Source organism: Lytechinus pictus, chromosome 7, assembly GCF_037042905.1.
Source record: "Lytechinus pictus isolate F3 Inbred chromosome 7, Lp3.0, whole genome shotgun sequence".
Classification (NCBI taxonomy): Eukaryota; Metazoa; Echinodermata; class Echinoidea; order Temnopleuroida; family Toxopneustidae; genus Lytechinus; species Lytechinus pictus.
In genome coordinates, this window is record NC_087251.1 from 22,878,198 (window position 1) to 22,900,642 (window position 22,445).

The 22,445-nt window shown below is 35.7% G+C and overlaps 1 protein-coding gene across 2 annotated transcripts; it reads right to left on the minus strand.

The window, feature by feature from the left end:
- Positions 1–253: 253 nt before the first annotated feature.
- Positions 254–18,317, minus strand: LOC129264738 (galectin-8-like). Of its 2 annotated transcripts, XM_054902676.2 has the most exons (8): positions 18,143–18,229; positions 10,215–10,425; positions 9,350–9,478; positions 8,318–8,350; positions 7,397–7,423; positions 3,796–3,884; positions 3,083–3,260; positions 254–1,562 (listed from the first exon to the last, which is right to left on the minus strand). In XM_054902676.2, the coding sequence occupies exons 1-8, from the start codon at positions 18,196–18,198 to the stop codon at positions 1,416–1,418; spliced, it is 870 nt and encodes a 289-aa protein (XP_054758651.2). In that variant the 5' UTR covers positions 18,199–18,229; the 3' UTR covers positions 254–1,415. The 2 variants fall into 2 exon arrangements, with proteins under 2 accessions (XP_054758651.2, XP_054758652.2); XM_054902677.2 differs by lacking the exon at positions 7,397–7,423 and having other exon boundaries at positions 18,143–18,317.
- Positions 18,318–22,445: the final 4,128 nt, after the last annotated feature.

A 22,445-nucleotide genomic window follows, 5' to 3' on the forward strand; every position in this document is an offset into this window, starting at 1 on the left:
GCACTTTAAAGCTTCTTCCTTCAATCCACCCACCTCACCCATCCATCCATGTATCTATCTATACATATATGTATTATTTACTGATTAAATTCCTTCCATGGGTGCTCCTTTTTACCAATATTAATAATAATAATAAGAGGGGCACCAATTGAAAATACGGAAATGGAGAAAGAGCAAAATAGTAATATGAAACTTAAGACAAACAATTAAGGACAAAGCCAGTAACAACATTTACATTAAAAAATGATAAGTGTTTCAGTGGTAAGTGAATTTATTGAAAAGATAAAATTGAATCAACTGCATATTAAATTAGCACAAAACATCTATAACTACATGTATAGAAATAAAGTTGATTATATAAAGCAAGATTATTAGAGATTATAAATCTATATGAAACATAAGTAATGCATTCAATATCAAATCACAACTGCAATTTGCATCATTGATTGTTCTATAAGTTCAGAGTAAGAATAAACTCAAACTACACATACTTTTAAAATTAATCATAGGCAAGATCAATAAAAAAAAAATGATTTGGCATAAATTGGCAGAATAGAAATCAACTTAAATATCATTTGTGCTTATCAATCCTGTAATGAAGATTTTGGAAAGCAGGAAAGGCTAATTTGATAGAAAAAAATAGGCTAAACTATTTGATATTTTGTTTTGATTTTATCACCAACGTCATTGTTATCTCAAATCTCATCAAAGTAAAAGCTGATGAAATGAAATACAACCATGCACTATATGTGGAGAGGGTTAAAGAGTACAAAGTATTACCCAATTATTGGCTGCTATGATGGGCAATTGTATGTACCCAGAGGTGATTTATTTAATCAGTGCTAGTAGACCCCAAGATTAATTCATGATGCGTAGTACTGATGAGAATCACAGAGAACAAATAGCACTACTATGAACTACTACTACTACAATCCCTTAATGCTTTGAATATCTCAACTGATTCTGAATATCTGTATATTTTTTGATAATATAAGTTCAACAATATAAAATAGTCACTTTCTAAGCATAGATTCTTAAACAGAAAACTATGAAATAAAAATCAGCAACATGATAAGTATACAATTTAAGTAATTATGGTCAATGAGAGATAGTACTTGATACAAAAGACATTACATTAAAAGGCACCAATGTTAGATGCAAGAATTTTTTTTGAAACACATGATTAATGACTACAAAGTTTTGCTGAAATGAGTCTTATCCCAGTTTAGTACTGCTTTATTTTCTATGATCAACTACATACTACATAAAATTTCTTCATATAAACATCTACAGAGTACAAAACCCTCTCTAAAATCATGTCAAATTATGCATTCATTGCATATTAAGAGACATTTCCTTGACCAATATTCACAGAGACTATCTCTCTCAAAGGGAATCATCTCACTTTTGTTGAACTACTGGAACCTGATCTGGTGGACATCAACGGCGCCATCGATGACCAGGGTGTTGACGTTCTGACATGCGATACGATGGGCATAATCCAAGTAGTGCTGGCCATTGACAGCAACCTTGTAACCATTTGCATCACACATGATGATAAGCTGAAGAAGTAGAAGAAAGAAACTGTAGCTCAAAACCAACTATTCACCAGCACTGGCTTTGTGCCAATACTGTGGTAACACATCCGCAGTCATCCAAATCGTTGTATCACACATATGACAGTGCAAACCCATTTTAGAGAAAATTGACTTAAAAGTTGACTATAATTTCTACACTTTGTTCCCCAGCCTTTTCAACATTTTCAATGATAGAAAAATACATGGTTGGAAAGACTTAGACAATTGATCAGCATTGGTATCTTTATTCTAACACAAATCCAGGATCAAAGAAAATATCGCAAAAGAGCTACATGCTTGTACTTTTGGTGTGAGCGATTTAGATTTTCCCTGTACAAAAACGCCATAGGGGAACAACCCTGACCGCGATTTCCATGCGTGCAATCAGTCAAAACGTCGCTTTTTCTCGTGCAAAGTCAAAGCAGTGCTGATACGATGGTTTGACTGACTGCACATTTGCTTATTAAGTGCATGCAGCTGTTGTTTGCTTCGCTACAGTACACGTTTCCTATTGGAATTGCGCATTTTATCAACAATTTGTATGGCATCGCCATGAAAATGCCCACATATCTCAGAAACTAAAATAAATTGCTGCCTAGAAATTTAAGTATGTATAGAATAGGACTTTTACTTTCATTTTTTAAAACCAATATTGACTGATACAATGGTTTGGATGAACGCCGACTATATGAACCATGTTACTTTATAAAGTATGATATAATAAAAGGAAAAAAATCTACAGGGCAAGGTTCTATTATCACACTGTAATGAACTTAAAGCCAATATATTTTTTAATTCAGTAATATATATACATATTTATTGTCCATACATATAATGTATATACTTAGTAGGCATCAATTTCATGCCTGTCTTCATTTTCTGATTATGAATGAAATTGAATTCCCTTTTTAGCTTGACAAGAGCCATATCATGATTATTTTTTTCATTATGTTTCCTTACATGAACAATAAGAGCTGACCAGACAATTGCATGTACTGAAATAAAATCTTATTTCTAGAATGAATTAGAATACTCAGTGTGGAGCGTTGTGGCCCAGTGGATTAGTCTTCTGACTTTGAAAACAGAGGGTCGTGGGTTTGAATCCCAGCCATGGCGTAATTTCCTTCAGCAAGAAATTTATCTACATTGTGCTGCACTCAACCCAGGTGAGATGAATAGGTACCTGGCAGGAATTTATTCCTTGAAATGCTACCGCGCTGTAAAAAAGGCTGGGGGGCTAAAGCCAGGGTAATTATGTCCAAGTCCTTCGGAAGCGCATAGGGACGTTATGACATGTGATATATGCTATACAAGAACTGCATTATTATTATTATTATTACAGGTCCTGAAAAGGGAATAAAAAGTAGCACAAGAGATAAATCATGCAAAGAATAGAAAGAGTGAGAAAAGAAAGAAAAAAAAATAGCATAAAAAAAAAATATCAAAAAGGAGAGAGCAAGATGAACAAAATTTCCCAACCGACAATGTACAGGAGTGATACATACCTCAAAGAATCCATTTGGAGCAAATGGGAAGTATGAGGCATTCCTCTCCTCGCTGCCCCAAGACTGACTCCTCAGTGTGTTGCGTACAACCGTCTGGGCTTGGAATCGAGGATTGAAGTGAAAGGCAATGTCTGGCCGAGGACTCACGCCTGCACCACACTGGAGGTTCACATGGAACCTGCGGTATTCATGAAATAAAATTGATTTCATACTTTTATACAACAAATTTAAGCAATGCATTAACAATGATCTGTTTTAGAATGTCATCAGCCATCAGATTGGTCAAAAGTGAAGTCGTGGATTGTAAAGCAATTGTAAAGCAATGAACTATGCTCATTACTATGAAACAATGGGCATAATAAAGAGGAAAGACACATGTTGTCCCAAATAAGGGGTAGAGTTAAGTTCTGCTGAGATGTCTATTTACTTTAATACATGTATGTACACAATCAGCTTTGTGCAATAAATGTGGAAATTGTTGGCTAAATTTACCATCAGACAACTTGTGTAAAGTTCTTGTGCAAACAAATTCACACCTGGATAATGGCTTACTGCCACAATGGATATCAAATAGAGCAGTAAATAAATTGAAATTCCAATCATTAGATAATGAATCTTTATCAATTGTAGAAGAGAGTGCAATATATTTCAGATCTGAAAATGGTGAAGGCATTTTCCATGTTACTTCAATTTTATCCTTATTCCCTTCTCACCTGTCTGGATTGGCTCGTACTTTTCCACTGATAAAGACGAGTCTACCTGGAGTCATTCCACCAACGATTGCTCCGGTATATGGCATCGGCTGTGACGAAAGGAAAAAGAAAATGTAATATTACTCTATACTTTGCGAAACATTCTTGCAGGCCTGTTGAAGTCTACTCTTGAGTTTTACTTCAAATCGGAATGGGTACACTATGCAACATGATTGCATTAAGATCTAATAGCAACAAGTTTCCAATCCCATCTCAGTGCAATCGCATTGCAGGCCAGTGCACACATTGCAACAGCTCTGTAGCGTGCTACATCTCACGGCGTCTCCTCTTTTGTACGTATATTGTTTGCATTGCAGCAGCGCAGCATATTGGCCATGACGTCATCATCTAGGGCAAATCTGATTAGCTGAAATTAGGTCTACAATCCTACTGCAACAAAGCGGGTCGCAGTTGCAGCGCGTTGTACGCTGCGCACACTCTGTGATTTTCTTGCAATCGCATCACATAGTGTGCGCTGGGCTTTACACACAAAAGATGCAAAAAACAATAAGTAGGAAATGCTTAAAAACTTTACACCCAAATTAGCAATCATATACTAAATCCATTCCCAACATTATTCATTTCAACTCACTCAATTAATGAAGTTCAGTTCATGGCGATAGAAAAAATACATGGTAGATACTGCTAAATTAAATATCCTCCACCACAAATTTTGTGAAATAAGCACTATTCATACCCTTGCCCCACAAGGGATTAACATTATTCGTTAGTGTTTAGTAACCATTTAATCTCCCCTTTTATACATTTCCATATGTTACATTTCACACTCTTATAATATCTTCCCTGACTTTCACTGGTTAGTATCAGTATTTGTCATCTTTATACTCTCTTACATGGTCATATACAGGGGGGTGGATCCCCCCCCCAGCTAGACACTTCAAAAACTCAAAAAGAATATTTAACTTAAAATTTTCACAAAATTAACCCAAATCCTTCAATTTGACTTTAGGAAATGCAAAAGCAGCCCTAAAATAGGGGTCAAAGAGTGTCAACAGAATGGCTAGAGAAAGTTCAACAGTAGAAAATACTTAAGAGATCAAAAATAAATAAATAAAACAAATTAAAAAGCAGGAGCCATATATTGCAACAGAATAGTAGCCAGAAGAAAGGGCTACATGTACATGGAAACGATAATGTTATTGTGGAGGTGCTGTGGGCGAGTGGTCCGCGTTGCCTGACTGGACATATGAATGTTCAGGATTCAACTTCCAGCCATGGAACCTTAGGCAAGGCATTTCTGTATACTGCCATTTATCATACATTGAATACATGAAAATGCAACAGGCACTTTAAACATAATGCTTATGTTTTTTTCTTATGTGATGACACATTGAGAATCAATAAAGGAAATGAAGGAAAGAAGAGTTGAAGGTTCAGAACAGGATTTTGTGTTTGATGTTCACTCATCATGGACTGTAGTAGGACTTCATAGGCATATATGAACAGAACCAAAAAAAAAGCATATTAGGAAGACCATCAACCAGCACTGAGCAACAGACTCTCCATTAATCCTCAGTTGCAATCATTTGTCTGCGCTGGGCAAAAAATCAGCAAGTACAAAAAGAAACAACAAATTAACCAAGCGTGGCAATTGTGACCGCTTACCTGAAAACCCGCAATGACTGGTGGGTGTTTCATAAAGCTGTTTGTAAGTTAATCGCGACTTTAAGAATGACTGGTGATCCTTTCTTGTGGTAAATGGTATATTGAATTGATGATTATTTAGTGCGTTAGAAGGGTTAACCAGTCGTTCTTAAAGTCGCTCTTAACTTGTGAACAGCTTTTATCAAACTGCCCCCTGGGCCATAACAAATTTGGCGAATGTATATAGCTTGAAAAAGACCAAAGTAAGTTTAAAATGATCTATATTTTTGATATTGATAATAATATTTCAGAAAATTGTAATTGTACAAGAATTTCAGAAATGGATTCAAAGAAGGAGAAAACAAAATTTGGAATTTGAGGTTCATTTAAGAATGATAATGATAATGTGCATACTGCACAAGACCTGTTGATAATCTGAGAAGTCAGAAAAAAATCTTTACAAATCTCTTGTTTATAATTATTTCAGATAAGCTAATTTCTAAATGCTTGGAATATATTATTTGAGCTTATTACAAAGAACCTTGCCTCATGACTTACTGTGGGTTTTGAGATGAAGGCTCACAGATGACATATAATAGCAATACAATTTGCACATAAACAATCATTAAATTTCCATGGTTTGTAGGCATATAATCTTAGCTTATCAAGGGTCCAGTCCACAACAAAAATTTGAATTGAATGAAGAGAAATCAAACAAGTATAACCCTGAAAGTGTATGGCGTAAAACTTTTAAAGAAAGTTTACATTTTCAAATTTCACTTACTTTCACAAAACAATGATTCATGTAAGCCTACTGAAAATGAGAAGTCATCAATAGATGTTTCATTGTGAATCAGTGAATAGTTTCTGTATCAAGAAACCCAGGACAAAACTCTATTGACACCAACTGAATTTGGGTTCCTTTCATGATATGGGTTTGATTTCAATTGGTCCAATTATTATTTTATTTGTTTAAATTGATGACCAGAACGTGTTAACTTCCCATTGGTCTAATATGATTTCAATGCCAATCTTAAGTACAATCCAATAGTTCAAAAGTTATAATTTTGTGATAAACTTTAATAGTAATATATTATCAATTATAAATTTCCAGGAAAAATCAGAATATCGCACCATGCTGTCGTGTGGCATATTTGGTCGCAGGGACCGTAACCAGCAACCGATGTAATCATGCTGTGAAAGCATTTTATCGGCGACCGATCCTTTTGGTAAAAAACGATCGGTCGCTGTGTACGGTCTGAGAAGTACTTCAGCGACCGATCGCGACCGATCAAAATGCAATGTCATACCCTATTCATCCTTTGTGACGTCAATGCACATAGCGTAGAATATGCGCAGATCATGATGCACACAAACTTACAGTGACCAATTGCTCTGGGCCTGACCAAATTTTTGCAGCGGTGTGAAAACACGTCCGATCAACCGCTGGGTATGGTCGCAGAGACCTTACCCAGCGACCGTTCCTTGGTGTGAAAGCAGTATTAAAAATGTCATAACTTTCTTATTTTACCTTTGATTTTTTTTTTTTTTCACTGTTATGCTTGCTTGATTTTTATCTATTTATTCAAATCAATTTGTCTTTGGGGCAGACTTGACCTTTAATACATTGAATAAACACCAACATAGAGCGCAAAAAAAAAACCTGCAAAAAATGAGTATCCTCATTAGCAAAGACATCCTATTCATGTTTTGTATATAAACCTGAAGCTTAGATAGGCAACGCCATGCACATTCAGTTATGATAACATGATTTGAAAATTCTCATCAAATGTATTTCAGAGTTGAATTAATAAAGAAAGAGTTTTGTTCATCTTTAATGTGTTAAAAAGTTGGCTTGGCATGGAAGAGTAGACAAAGCATGAATGAATTACTCATGAGGAATCTCATTTGAATAGGTATTTATGATACCACAAAACCATGTGCACAACATCTTCACCTGATTTGCAGTTGTTGACTTCATGTACTATAATTTTCCAAATCAAACAAAACAAAGAAAAAAAATCCAATATTTACATATATAAAACCCTTATATCAACTTTTCAATGCTGACAGCTTTCATGAAAGAGTACCCTGATCTGAATTAATGGCCAGAAAAGCAAGGTACAATTAAACAAATCAAAGAAAAAAAGAGAGAAAAAAATCATATAAATTGATTTAATATCAACTTAACAATTAACAAAATATAAAACAAATGTAAATGTATGCAATGATCAGAAATGACAAGATGTACGCACAAAAAAAGGACAGCCTATCAAATATATCCAAACTAAACTACATGGACTTAATTTGAGAACAAAATCACTTAAGTTCACAATCGACAGGCCAAGCTTAAAGTTATATCCTTTTAGAATTTCCAGTCTGATAACCCAAATCAAATTGAAAATGTCTATTTCTTAAAACAGTTTATGAACCAAAGGCCAACACCCATTATTACATAAACCCTTATCTGCATGGCTTTCAAAATCATAACTCTATTGACATTATTGATCTACATGTATTTCCTTTTCACCTTTAATATCTATTGAAAACAAACACCATTTTCCTTCCTATGATAAGGATATACCTTTAATAGACCAGGATATCCTATTGACAACTTTTCTCAGGACTTGAAGCATAAAATGTGAATTTATTACAACAAACAGAGTAATATAACTCACTGTGTCAGAAGTGTTAAAGCAAATTTTTGCATACCATTCCTGGACATGGCTATATTTGGTAATTGTAATTTAACATGCATTAAATTGGACTGGATAAAAGTGAGCACGTCACAAAAGATATCATAGAATGATGGTTCTCAAACAGTTTCTAATTCCCAATGATTAATTCCCTGGTAGGACTACAACATCTCTTTACTTACCGGGTTGACAGTGCTACCTGATCCATGGATGTACTGAAATTAAATTCAAGAAATGAAAACAAAATCATTATTGGGTGAAAAACTATAACTTTATTTGTAGGTTATCATCAAACATGTCAATACTCTGCATGGATATTAGATATTGATGCACGGATAAAAGTCCATGGATGTACAGAAATTAAAGTCAAGAAATGAAAAAAAATCAATATTAGGTGGAAAAATACAACTTAAAGGTTACATTAAAACATGTAAATACTCTGTATAAATATTAGACATTAGGGAGTTTTTGTAACAACTACATGTACGCAGACACTTTCTGGAACATGGAGAATCTATTGTCAATTGCCCTTCGTGACACACAAGTCTTTGTCAAAAATCGGTGAATCAAAACAGCAGTGTCATCCTGGGGAGTGTTTCATCAACATTTTCATCCAACAAGTTGTCAGATCTGACATCTTTCTCTGATGTTGATTGGATAAGAGGTACTGTTACTATGGTAACTGTCGGATAAAATGGGACTTGTCGGATAAAACGTCCGACAAGTCCTTTCATGAAACGCCCCCCTGAACTCTGGACAAACAACATATTTGTAATTTTTCATCAGCTCAGAATTTTACGACTGGTCATCAGCTGTCCTGGTTTACCAACTACCGACAAAGTGCTCTAAGCTGTTCATTCTGATTTGACATGCTTCTTCAATAGATTTACTATGTTGTAGAATCTGTACCCGTTGCAATTGTGAAAACTCGCTATTGATACTGATGCACAGATAAAAATCATTAATTTTAGTTTACTGGCAAATCATGGAATTTATAGTACACAGCATATGGGAGAGTAAATTGCCTGCAAATTACACCCCCCAAAAAAAAATCTCGGACAGTATCAAAAATTTCAATTCATTTCTCTCATTTTTTTTCCTGCTTTCATAAGAACCAACTTGTTGTATCAGGAAGGACTTTCTATTGAAGTGAAATTTTACTGTGAAACACCCCCCCCCCTTCATGAATCAAAATACATGTATAATGGACTTACCCCGGCAGCCTGTCCCTGGAACCGTACAGAGTGAATATTCACCTTACCATCAATGGCAATGGTATCGATGCGTTTTAGGTTCTTGACACGGTGGTTGTACTCAAGGAAATGCTGGCCATTCACAGCAACCTATAGGGAAAACAGTCCAAAGTGAAACGGGCCTTCAAAACTAACTTATTTCAGCAGATGTGTAGTAATTACCTTAATTGGATGAGCCTGCACCTACGAATATTTTGCTTTACAGAAATGCGGTGGATCATCAAATCACGGGGAAATGAAATAATGTGGGCATTGTACATGCATGGCTTGTTTTAATCATCCATCATCATACATTTGTCATGCATGCCACTTGGACTAATGCATTGAAGGTTCTAACAGCACAAATTTGAATGAACATGGGCTGTTCAACAGTTTCAGGTTCTCACATTTCTGCAGAATCATATTACATTCTATAGTTGGACCCTTAGCAGGTCTTATGACAGATAACCAACCAGCAGAAAAATCCTGTACATTGCTCACACATTTCAAAACAAGAAGATAATTTTGGTTGGTGAGTTTAGCTGATTAATCCATTACTCTCTCCCAGACATGTAGCTGAAATTCCTGAAAATGTAATACCATTCAAGCTCCGTTGGAGAGCTCTCTATTCAAATCATTTAGTTTGCTATGACAAGCTGATGGAAATCTCAATGTAATTTTCAGAACATATAGGGCAATTAATCTTGGTACATGATTAATATTAAACCACGGTGTAATTCAAGACGAATGAATGAATATTTTAATTGACCCATGCCATGATTTCAGTGAGTGAATTTTAATGAGCATATGCCAAAGACTGAATTTGGAACCCGGAATGTTATAATACCTTGAACTGGTTGGCTTCACAGAGGATGATGATCTCAAAGTTCTGGTTGAAAGCAAAAGGGAAGTGAGACTGGCCCCTCTCTTCTGCTCCCCACTGTTGATTCTTCAGGGTGTTTCGCACACACACGTTAGCCCCAAAGCGTGGGTTGAAGTGCAGGGCGATGTCTGATCGTGGATTCTTGCTGGTACCACACTGCAAGTTGATGTGGAATCTATTCAAAAAGAGAAGAAATATAGTTATTTGATAGTGCACTTTACCTTGTTGCCAGGAGACTATGATGCAGTAAATAAACTAATTACTAAATTCTAAGGCCCGTATTCTGAAGTCGGGTTTAAAGTTGTGGTTTAAGTATGGCGAGCCAATTGTTACATAAATCACTAACAGTAGAGATATCATACTTCAGCTCATTTGGCTCTCAAATCATTCATAATGGTCTAGGAAGAATAAAAAGATTATTGGTTCACCATCCATGAATCAGGAAAGAGCAAAGTAAACATAAGAAACATACAACTTAATAACAAATTTGATACTTTTGGCTTCCCATACTTAAACCACAACTTTAAACCTGAGTTTAACTTAAACCCGACTTCAGAATACGGGCCAATGTGATTCTCTTAAATATCTCCTTCATTCCATTTTTTTATGAAGAGAAACCAATTGAAAGTTATACTGTCTTACTTCAAGATAATATGCTTTTGATATTGTGCACATGTATACACTTTCAATTGCCTCTATGAAATGAGAGAATAGTAGGTCTTTAATAGCTGTATTCAAGAAATTCCACAAGATGACCAAGGATTTTATAAAAGAGGGACATACAAAGCTCTGAATTTTTTACATTCTATACAATATTTTTATGAAACAGAAACAGAAAAGAGGTGCAATTTATATACATAATGTTTGCAAGTAAAATAACAATGAAAAAAAGTAAATTTAGCACATCAAATATTTAAAAACAGTATATTTAAAAACAATTAAAAGGGACTTTGTACATGTAAGTTTTGTAACATTTGTTGGACAAGCAAACAAGCAAAAAAAATCCCATCAAGGAGTGGCACTTTGCATGACACACTGTTTAAAGGGGCATAATAGGCCTAATGTTGGGCCTAACTTATTAATTTAGATCTAACAGAATATTAGTTGTTCTGTTTAACTTTAGATCTTAACGTAGACTATTTTGGAGACTTAAGGTGGTTTCAGACCGCCTCGAAGTTCGCCAGTTCCAGGTATTCTCTGATCGGGAAATTTACCCCGATCAGAAAATACCAGGTATTTTGACGGTGTGAAAGCAAACTACGCGTAATATCCCCGAAAGAAAATACCCGATAAATAGTAGGTACTTGGCGAAATTACGAGAACTTTCGCGGGGATTTTTCCAAGGTCGTGGGTATTTTGGCGGTCTGAAAGCAAATTACGGGAACTTTTAGCCCAGCATGTCGTTGGGTGTGGCGCCATGCATGGGTTGCTGCTGGGCTAGTGATTTTGAATTTCGTGCCTTGCTGCTTATCAGACCATACTGCGCATGCTCGTAACTTCAGGAACTTATCCCGAAGGGTATGTTTCAGGGCGGTGTGAATGCAGGAATAATTAATGGGTATTTTTCAGCCTAAAAAAGTTCTCGTAATTTAACGGGGATTCTTGTGATCGAGGCGGTTTGAAACCACCTTTAGACATATTATTGATTAATGGCTGTTTCTTTCAGCAGTGCGCAGGGCACCGGCCAGATCATGACCTAAGGCATCGTCGCACTGCGGTCCCATTGAGCCTCTGGAAACAACCATGCCTCTCATAGCAGTCCATTTATACCCAAGTAAGATCTATTAATCCAATTTTATAGAAATGAAATGGCCATTGAATCTTTATACATCCACTGACTCTTTGTGCAATTTGGATTCTGAATTTATACATCTCGTACCTCTCTTTTGGTAATTACTTATAATACACACTTACATGCACATGTATCAGCTACAAGCACATCCTGAAATTTGCAACCCATTTCACACTTGAAAGTGGGAAAATATATAGACATTTTATTTTGATTATATACCCACAATGTAACCAACAAGACACATTTTCATTGTGTAACTTCACATTATATACACTGTACAGCATACACTTTCATGATCCTGTATTGAATGATAAACTGTGGGATATTTACCAAAAGCCCTGCCAAAACAATATATATACCAGACTTCCCATGCAATGTTCAATGAACAGGACACAAGAGATGTTATCAACTTTGGAAAGTGGCCCATAAGATAGTTCCTGCTTGGCATACTATGCCATGGGATATTCATTCTATAATTAAGGTTGACTGAACAAATTCATTTGGGACTTCCCACCTTCAAGTGCTTAATAAATTCTCAAGAGGATAAAATTATTTTAAGTGTTTTTTTCCTGAACATACATGTACTGTGATAAAATTCTCCCAGGAAGATTCATACACGTGTACATCTAATACTCCAGGGCTACATTTATTCAAAACCATCAAACCATGGAGTTATCATACCTCCATAATCAGACTATCAAACTTTGGACTTGAACATAAAGGGAGACAAACATTCCGTGTAGTTAGGATAGTACTTAAAAGAGAGAACGCAAACATCTTTCTTATGTAAAGACTGATGTATAATAACATATAAACACACCCCTCCTCTCTGTCTATAGACTAAGCAGGAAGAGGTTTATCAGACCTGTTGAGTCACTTATACTGGTATAAGTATGTGAATGCTCATTATAAGAAACAAGTTAAGAAAATGAAACAGAAAGTGCTTAGAGTCTTGACTGAAAAACAAGTGGTATCGTTTGATTATTATTTTTTTTCCTTTTCTTTTATTTTCTCTTTACGTCAAAATTGAAATCTTTACACTGGGCAAGCAAAAGCTGCCTTTAGTGTTCTAGCTACATGTATGTAGACCCATTTTAGTGGTGGTCGTTGTTTCACAGCATTTTACAAAGTTTTTTTCAGGCCAAGTTAGTGGTCTTAAAGCCAAAAGTGAAGGAATATCAATATAATAACAATCTGACATATAATAGCAAATCTTTGAAAATTAACTGATATTAATCAAATATAAGAATGTTTAATATAAATTATGCATATAAATAAAACAAGATTAAAGATGAGAATGAACAAGTGCAATTCCTCTTTGCAAGGACTTAGTTTTGAAACACTTTTCATTTGAAATTAGTGGTGAACAGAAAAGAGTGTTTTTCATGAGTGGTGGTCAGAAATCTTCTGTGCCAGTTGGGCCCCGACCACTGCCGTCCAATGAAGCTATATCACTGGCCAACTTGGTTTTCAGGTATAGAGGGAATTGGAGGTAAGTAGCAATACATGAACATGACACCCGGGGGGAGGGGGGAGAGAAGGGAGAGGGCATTCAAATTATATTTTGAAGGGGGTGTGTCTCACTAAACCCTGAAATTGGGGTCTAGTGAACGCACTACTAAGGTAAAATACAGGGTCTTGGGAACTAAATATATACTGGGTGGTGTGAAAAACAAGGTCTACGGAACAGGATCACGGTACAGTAGGTACGGTGCACATAAAAGCGCTGTGCATGTATATGTGGGCGCTGACGGTGCATGGAGCTGCTAACGGAAGGAGTTGTGAAGCTGTGCGTGCAGCTCTCGCATGCAGTGCCCGTGCTGGACAATTTTGGCAGGGCTAGGGAACTGAGACGTTTTAACATGGGTCTTCCGAGCGTGGCGGGTGGCTTCTGAATGGAACTTTTGTCATTTGGACTATCTAGAGAACTGAAAATTACGTCTGAAAAAGGGGGTCATCAAAGCGGCATGTCCCCGTTCCACCAATATATGTGAGTGCCCCCCCCCCCCCGGGACATGACACAGATTTGCTTTAATTGGTTTATCATACCAACTAAAAGCAGATGGTTCTACTTGAAACAAACTTGTCTTCATAATTCCAAATGAAAACAGTATTCTCTTGACCAGAAGAAAAGCCATCAGCTATTTTATTCTCTTCAAATTGAGCATAGACTCTGGAAATCTCTTGAAATCTGCGAAAACCCACAACCGGGCCATGTCTATGTACAAATGAAAATTGTCACCAACCTATTGTAGAAAGTGTGTGTTTCAGATCGTATACAAATAAACCTGCATTTCTATACAGTAACAAATTCAACAAATAATTGGGAATGATTTCTAAATATGTTCATGTATAAGAAACAGAAAGCTCCATTAAAGTTTCATGTTCTTCTTGACCAGAAAGAGACAAAAAAATTGCAAAAATCATATTGTTTGTAAACAGGAAATTCTATGGTTTAAAAAATGTTTTAAAGTTACCACATCTAAAATGTGAGTCGTTTATAGACATCTGCTTTGAAAAAGAAAACTATTTGGGCACAGACTGGATTTGTGGAATTTGCCTGGTGTAACAAATTGACCGCAGATGTCCCTTCTAATATTATTTTTATTCAGTCAGAGGAAAGCTGGAATCACCATCAATGAGGTGCATACTCTGAACAAGTGGAATGCCTCTGGCAGTCTCGCCTGCATTACGCAATTCAATGTAGCAGAAGTGCTGCCTCTGAAAACAGCTAATGAATAATAATTCATAGAAGAAAACACTAATATGATAATTGATATGTCCATTCACCCAAAATGACCTTTGACCATGGTCATGTGATCTAAGACATGTGCAAAACAATCATACTTGATTACCCTTATGTCGATGTTTTATGAGCTAGATCCATAAACTTTCTAAGTTATGATGTCAATTCAACACATACTCCAAACACGGCCAGAGGTCATTAACCTTGAAATGACCTTTGATCTTGGCCATGTTCCTGAAACGCGAAAAGGGTATTCAGGGATAAATTGCTGCTCTTATGTCCAAGTTTCATGAACTAGATCCATAAACTTAATAAAGTTATGATGACAATTCCACAAATACCCCCAACATTACCAAAGTTTGTTGACCCTAAATGACATTTGACCTTGGTCATATGACCTGAAACTCACACAGGATTTTCAAGGATACTCGATTGCTCTTATGTCCAAGTTTCATGAACTAGATCCATAAAATTTCAAAGTTATGATGACAATTCCTCAAATAACCCCAACATGGCTAAAGTTTGTTGACCCTAAGTGACCTTTGTCATGTGACCTGAAACTCGCACATGATATTCAGGGATACTTGATTGCTCTTATGTCCCAAGTTTCATGAACAAAATCAATAAAATTTCTAAGTTATGATGGCAATTCCTCAAATACCCCTAACATGGCTAAAGTTTGTTGACCCTAAGTGACCTTTGACCTTGGTCATGTGACCTGAAACGCACATATGATATTCAGGGATACATGGTTGCTCTTATGTCCTGGGGTGGTATCCTGAAAATTGTCTTAATTTTTCTTGTAACTTTTCTTGTAAGTCAGCAAGATAACAGCTCGCTAAAATTCTCTTAAATTGGTATTCTGAAAATTGTCTTACCTCTATAAGGACGTCCCCTATTTTATCTCTGACAAGCCCAATATTTCATCAACAACCAATCATTAAGCTTGCTATATGCTTAGGTCAACCAATAGAAGCGTCTCTTCTGAAAAATAATAAAGCACATTGTTGATATGAGGCGTAATTTCTTTGCGCCCCCGACGCTTATGCTTGTGCGCTTCTGTGCTAAAAATACACATGGCTCTTCTCAAAGACATATTTTCTCTGAAAAGATTCATCGTCTCGAACACTAATTTTTAATTGCTGAAAAGTCTACCAATCCGTCGTTATAAGGTCTTTGGAATGTCTTCTTTTGTAAAATATGATGTTCTTGCGGGATGCAGCAAGAAATAATTATTGCAGACGGACAAATATCGCATGCAACAATAAGTTACAATAGCCCCCTACCTCTTGTAAATTTTCTTGTATTTTGCAAGGAAGTTAACAGAACGCAAAGATAAGATAATTTTTAGAATACCTCGATTATATCTCGATATGTTATCTTGCGCAAAGGGATATTTATGCGCCGTTTTTAACTTTACACATAATTCTAGCTCTGACAACATACGCGCCTAGAGAAAGTTACAAGAAAAGATACAGGAATTTTCGGAATACGGAATTTATTGTAACTCTAAAGATACTGCAATATTTCTCTTAAGACAATTTTCAGAATACGGCCCCAAGTTTCATGAACTAGATCCAGAAACTTTTAAAGTTATGATGACAATTCCTCAAAAAAACCCAACATGGCCAAAGTTCATTGACCCTAAGTGAACTTTGACCTTAATCATGTGACCTGAAACTCGGGAAGGATCTTCAGTGATTCATTATTACCCTTATGTCTAAGTTTTATGAACTAGGTTCATATACTTTCGAAGTTATGACAACATTTCAAAAACTTAACCTTGGTTAAGATTTTGATATTGATTCCCCCAACATGGTCTAAGTTCATTGACCCTAAATGACCTTTGACCTTGGTCATGTGACCTGAAACTCAGGAAGGATGTTCAGTAATACTTGATTAACCTTATGTCCAAGTTTCATGAACTAGGCCCAATCGCAGTTTCACAGTTGTGTGTGCGGAAATGGTAGTTTGTTAACAGAAATCTACTCCCAACTCCCTGCGCTATGCAAGTAGTTTTTACGAACGCCATGCATGAGTCGTGTTTACTTTTTTGCACATGATTGCAACAACAGCGCTAATTGGCTGATTCCATGCCGTTAGTTTGGCTCAGTACTGTTGTACGTTTCGGAGGTACAGAGGAATTTCTCAAGATTAGTGGACCCCCTGCTGAGATTTTCCAGACATTCCATTTCCGTCCTGCTTGCGAAAGCCCGTAATCATCCTCTGAGTAGGTGGCAACAATGTTCTGGGCTGCGTAACACAAAGATTAGCGATCAATCGCTAAATGAACTGACCAATCAATATCAATGTTACACGCGCATTTGGTTTAAAATTCTGACCAGGAACCAATCAGTGTGGTGCTTTCATATTTGCAATTCATCGCAAACATTTGTTAGCCCAGATCTTAAGTTTTATTACTGCAAACTATTAGACTATCCCAATCATTTGGTATTAAACTATGATCAGTCATTATTTATGCATACAAGTGCATATTAAATGAATAGACATGTGTTTAATATCAATTATACATAAATGGGAGCTTTCTGTACCGACTTTTTCTCTGAATTTCTCTTATCAAATCTGCAGAGTAATGGTACTGTCTGTGATTTATTTTGAGTAAAGGCTTTGAAATTATGATTATCTATGTAAATCTAGTGTTAAAGCTTTGACAACGAGACATTATCATTAAAATCAGATGCTGTGAAATAATGGTATACAGACTGAAATCTGAGTATGGTGAAAATCACATGTAGACACAGTTAAGCACACATGGGTGATGGGTACAATGTACAGTGTAATTATACTGAAAAGATCAAACAGAATGTCCTGATTATTGTGCTCATTACATGATAATTACCAATTTTCTACTGCTACCATGCGGCACTTATGTTTTATTTATGCACGGCTGCACGCAAACACATTTAATGTTAAGTCTGTTTTCAAATTATCTTATGCCATATTACCATAAATTTAAACTTTCAGGATAAAATACAGATCTCTTCTGGTGAATTATTTCCAGAGAGTAACAAATAACACCACTTTCCCTGCATCCATTCAGGCCAAGTGTTATTGATTGTCATCTTCTTTTTTTGACAAATCAAATTTTAAAATGATAAAATGTGTTTCTAGTGCAAGACATGTGATTACTTTCAAAATGATGAATTTATCATACATTTTCCCCATGAGGAATTATTCATAGAAAATTGTATAGACCAGTACAGAGGGAAGATTTCAAATGAACTATTCATTGCACACGAGACAACGCAGCTCTGGGGAAAACCCACTATTCTCAGATGAGTGGGGAAAACCCAGTTGTCTCAGAGTAGTGGAAAAAATATACCCACTGATTACCTGTCTGCTCCTGCTGGTACAAATCCCTGGATGAAAATCATCTTCCCTGGGGCCATGGATCCTCCAAATATGGAGCTCACATAGGGAACAGCCTGGAGAGAGAAAGAAAGTCAGTAAGAGATAAAGGAAGAGAGATATAAAGAGAGAAAGAAAGAAAGAAAGAAAGAAAGAAAGAAAGAAAGAAAGAAAGAAAGAAAGAAAGAAAGAAAGAAAGAAAGAAAGAAAGAAAGGAAGAAAGAAAGGAAGAAAGAAAGAAAGAAAGAAAGAAAGAGAGAGAGAAAGAAAGAAAGAAAGAAAGAGAGAAAGAATAAAAGAAAGAAAGAAATTACAAATAAGGGTAACGTTGCTCTCATGTGATGTCACTGAATCAAAAAATTGAAAATTCATATCATACTTGTTTGTAATTTTCATAAAAAATTCATGGATTTGTATTTCTGATTGTATCTCAAGCTCTCGACATCAGGTTGGACTTCCCCTTTAAAAGGGTAGAGCGTCTGACCAATTAAACTGACCTCATGTTTTGCCCATCTTCCTCATTTGGCCATTACATACCATCTACAACCTTGCTAGCTATCTTAGAGCTATCTTTGCTTACTGGCTACCAGCTGTCTCTGACCCTCAGATTGTGAATGATGATCTCTAATTATAACATTGTCTGTCATCCAGAGGTCATATCTAAAAGGTCATTTTCCTAATGCAACAGTAATCCAACTGAAGCGTGTGCTTTTCTAAGTGCCTGGATCTCAGCCTAAATTATTTCATTCATTGATTTACAGGGGAATCCTAACCAAATAGAAAGTTTATTTTGATATGGAAATAAAAAGAAAAATGTCAGGGTTTACCAATGAAAAAAGATCCGACAAATAATAAGAAACTTGACATTAACATGGATTTCAAATTTGGTGCAAGTATAGGCCTTTGTATTTGATGGTACTGTGCTGTAGGTTAGGGATCAACTAAACTCCATTTTATCTAAAAATAAATCTTTTTCCAAAGTGTTACTCAGAAACTCAGAAATTTTTTGATTCTATGATCAGGTACATGTAACATACTTTGCTCCAATACTGTGGAGAGAAAGGGAAGGTGCTTGAAAGGAATTTACGAGAAAACCACAAATTCCTCAAAATCAAGTCGAAGAATTTCTTGCCCATTTTTTTCTCAAACTTTCACCATTGAAGATAATTTTCTATGTATTCTGCTTTCGCAAAGCAATTTAGCCAAGTTTGGATATATATATATAATATAATTATAATATATAAAAAGAAAACATGTTTGTTTTTTTGAAGCAATTTTAGTTTTATAATGTTCATTTATGGTTTCATACGTGTATGATTTCAATAGAATTTCCTGCATAAGTGAATTTTTACCCCCCAATAACTTGTTACTTTATATTGAAAGTACTGATTTTTCTGTCACAAATTTCGAGAAATAGTGCACTTTATTTCACACTCAACCCACTCAAAATTTCTGCCTCATTACACCATAAATGGGAATAGAAACTGCATGGATTGCTATAAATTCTATAGTTTTTATGATATACAAATACAATGATTCAAAACACTTTACCATTTACAAATGTAATAGTAGTAATTATCTAAATAAGCAATATTAACTCCTATACAGTATGTACCTTGTATGTAATAATCACTTGTCTCTTTTATAAAAACAGAAAACAAAGTGCAGCTACACATACATGTATGTACAGCCACTTGCAACATGCAGCACTCCGGTACCCACTTGTACCCCATGTATCTGATATACAATGTACAAAAAGCTGTATATGAAAAATCACCCAAGTTATATGTACATGTACATGTACATATAACTTGGGTGATTTTTCATACAGCTTTTTGTACATTATTCATGACTTAACTGCGGACTATTTCTTGTGTTAGTGACATTTCAACATTTTTTATTGTGATAAGCTCCTAACAGTTGAAATATGTGTGTGTGTTTTAAGCTTAGTAAAAATTTTCTGAGCAAAAGTCCTGAAATGATGTATTGATTTTAAATTTGCTTGTACAACCTGGCAAGAGCCTCAAACAAGTTACATCGCCATCTGGATAACACATGACTTTTTTTTCTTGTACACTGTACATGATTTTCTTATTTACAGTATACCCACACGATTGTTGCAGGTGCTGGGTTAAGTGTGGCAAATGTATGTACAATGAAGATAGGCCTATTTTTTTCTGAGGCATTATTTTATAGTGAGATTTGAAGCACCGACCCCATTGATCAGACTAGGGAGTTATTTGCCAATTCACTTTAAATAATTTTTTGGTACTTCCCAAACCAAAGGACAGAAAATCATAGGCCTAACTGTTTATAAAAGTATGAAGTAAAAGTTGAACTGAAAGGATTTTACTTCTTCGATATGGTACAACAGGCTTTAAAGATGATTGTGATGCATGCAGATCTGCAAATATCATAGCAGCAAAATAAAACTACTATCCTAAAGCAATCGACGTTGTCCCCAATTCCAGGACATTTTCCCACAATTCCAATTCCAAGCTCCAGTGAATGCTTTTATCATGCTCATATTCATGTGAAATTAATCAATGACTGTAGCCCTGTAATGCACGTAACATTTACTATGGCAGGCCTACTCTGTTGCAATGCATCAATTTAATTGCTCGCATGCACAAGCTTTAAAGGAGAATGAAACCCTTGGAGCAAGTTAGTTTAATAAGAAAGCAGAAAAATCAAAGAATAAGATTAACAAAAGTTGAGTAAAAATTCCAACAAGCAAGAAAAAGGTTTAATGAGCATTTTCTCATTTTAATGATTTTGTCGAACAATTCCTGTAAGGAATTCCAGTTCCTCTCATAAAAAAAGAACATTTCAATAGACTAGATCAAAGAGTATTTAAGAAAAGGGGAAGTTGCGTGTGTGTGACATCACATGGCTCAAGATTCAAGTACTCAAGTAACTTTCTTCCTATTCATTCAATCTTCAAACTTTCATTAACCTGTTTCTTTGATTGTTCTCTTTTATATGAATTCAACTGGTATGAAGGGTTTCATTCTCCTTTAATGCTAGTCTCCTACTGAACATCACACATTATGTATCCCGAGTAGGCAGTTCACCATGGATGTATCCAGAACAACAATAATTCCTCAGCTGATGCTTTGTACATTGTACATGTAGCATACAGTATACGTGCAATACTGATAGATATGCTAACCATCCATAATACAAAAAATTGTTAATTTAGACGGCAAGCATTTTGTGATGAGAGATGAATGTCATCCCCCACACATACATGTACACTTCTATGACCTTTTAATGCATGCATGGAGTGCTGCTTCATGTTTATGATTGCTGCATCCCTCTGATCGCTGATATGTACATGTTAATACTGGTCTGTTGTTAATTCAGTTTCAAGAAGATGCAAACTTTAAATGTGAAAGGGGTGCTCCAGCAATGAGTAAAATCAAGGAAGGAAAATGAAGGAAAATATATTACATGTATGTTCATCATAGTTGCCAACTCTACTGCTTCTTTGTTGAAAATAGTTTAAACCCCTTTGTAAATTTTCAGGAGTCCAAAAAGAAAGACATAGGGAGAAATGAAAAAGAGAGAGAGAAAAAAAACAAGTGGAATGCCTCTGGCCGTCTCACCTGCATCACGCGATTCAATATAGCAGCAGTGCTGATTTTGAAAACTACTATAACTCGCACAAGATGTTCAGTGATACTTGGTTACTCTTATTTCCACGTTTTATGAACTAGACCAATACACTTAAATAGAGATATGATGGCAATTCAACAAATACCCCCAACGTGGCCAAAGTTCTTTGACCTTACATGACCTTTGACCTTGATCATGTGACCTGAAACTCGCACAGGATGTTCAGTGATACTTGATTACTATTATGTCCAAGTTTTATGAACTAGACCAACACACTTTCAAATTTATGGCTGTAATTCAACAAATACCCCAATTTGGCCAAAGTTCATTGACCCTAAATGACCTTTGACCTTGATCATGTGACCTGAAACTTGCACAGGATGTTCAGTAATACTTGATTACTATTATGTCCAAGTTTCATGAATCAGATCCATAAACTTTCAAAGTTATGATGGTAATTCAACAGATACCCCCAATTCGGCCAAAGTTCATTGACCCTAAATGACCTTTGACCTTGGTCATGTGATGTGAAACTCATGCAGGATGTTCAGTGATACTTGATTAACCCACGTATGTGAATGCAGGTGCAAGCTCCCTAGCATATGTATAGCGTCTTGACCGAGAGAGGGCTCACTCATCTTTAAAATTTAAATACCCCCGCGAAACTCGA

Excerpts from the sequence above, each read along its gene's own strand:
- LOC129264738 (XM_054902676.2), bottom strand. The coding sequence starts at position 18,198 with ATGGCCCCAGGGAAGATGATTTTCATCCAGGGATTTGTACCAGCAGGA. Across the intron at positions 8,351-9,349 it reads TCCAGGGACAGGCTGCCGGG|TACATCCATGGATCAGGTAG; the intron begins GTAAGTCCATTA and ends ATTTAATTTCAG. Across the intron at positions 7,424-8,317 it reads CAGGTAGCACTGTCAACCCG|TACATGAAGTCAACAACTGC; the intron begins GTAAGTAAAGAG and ends GGAAAATTATAG.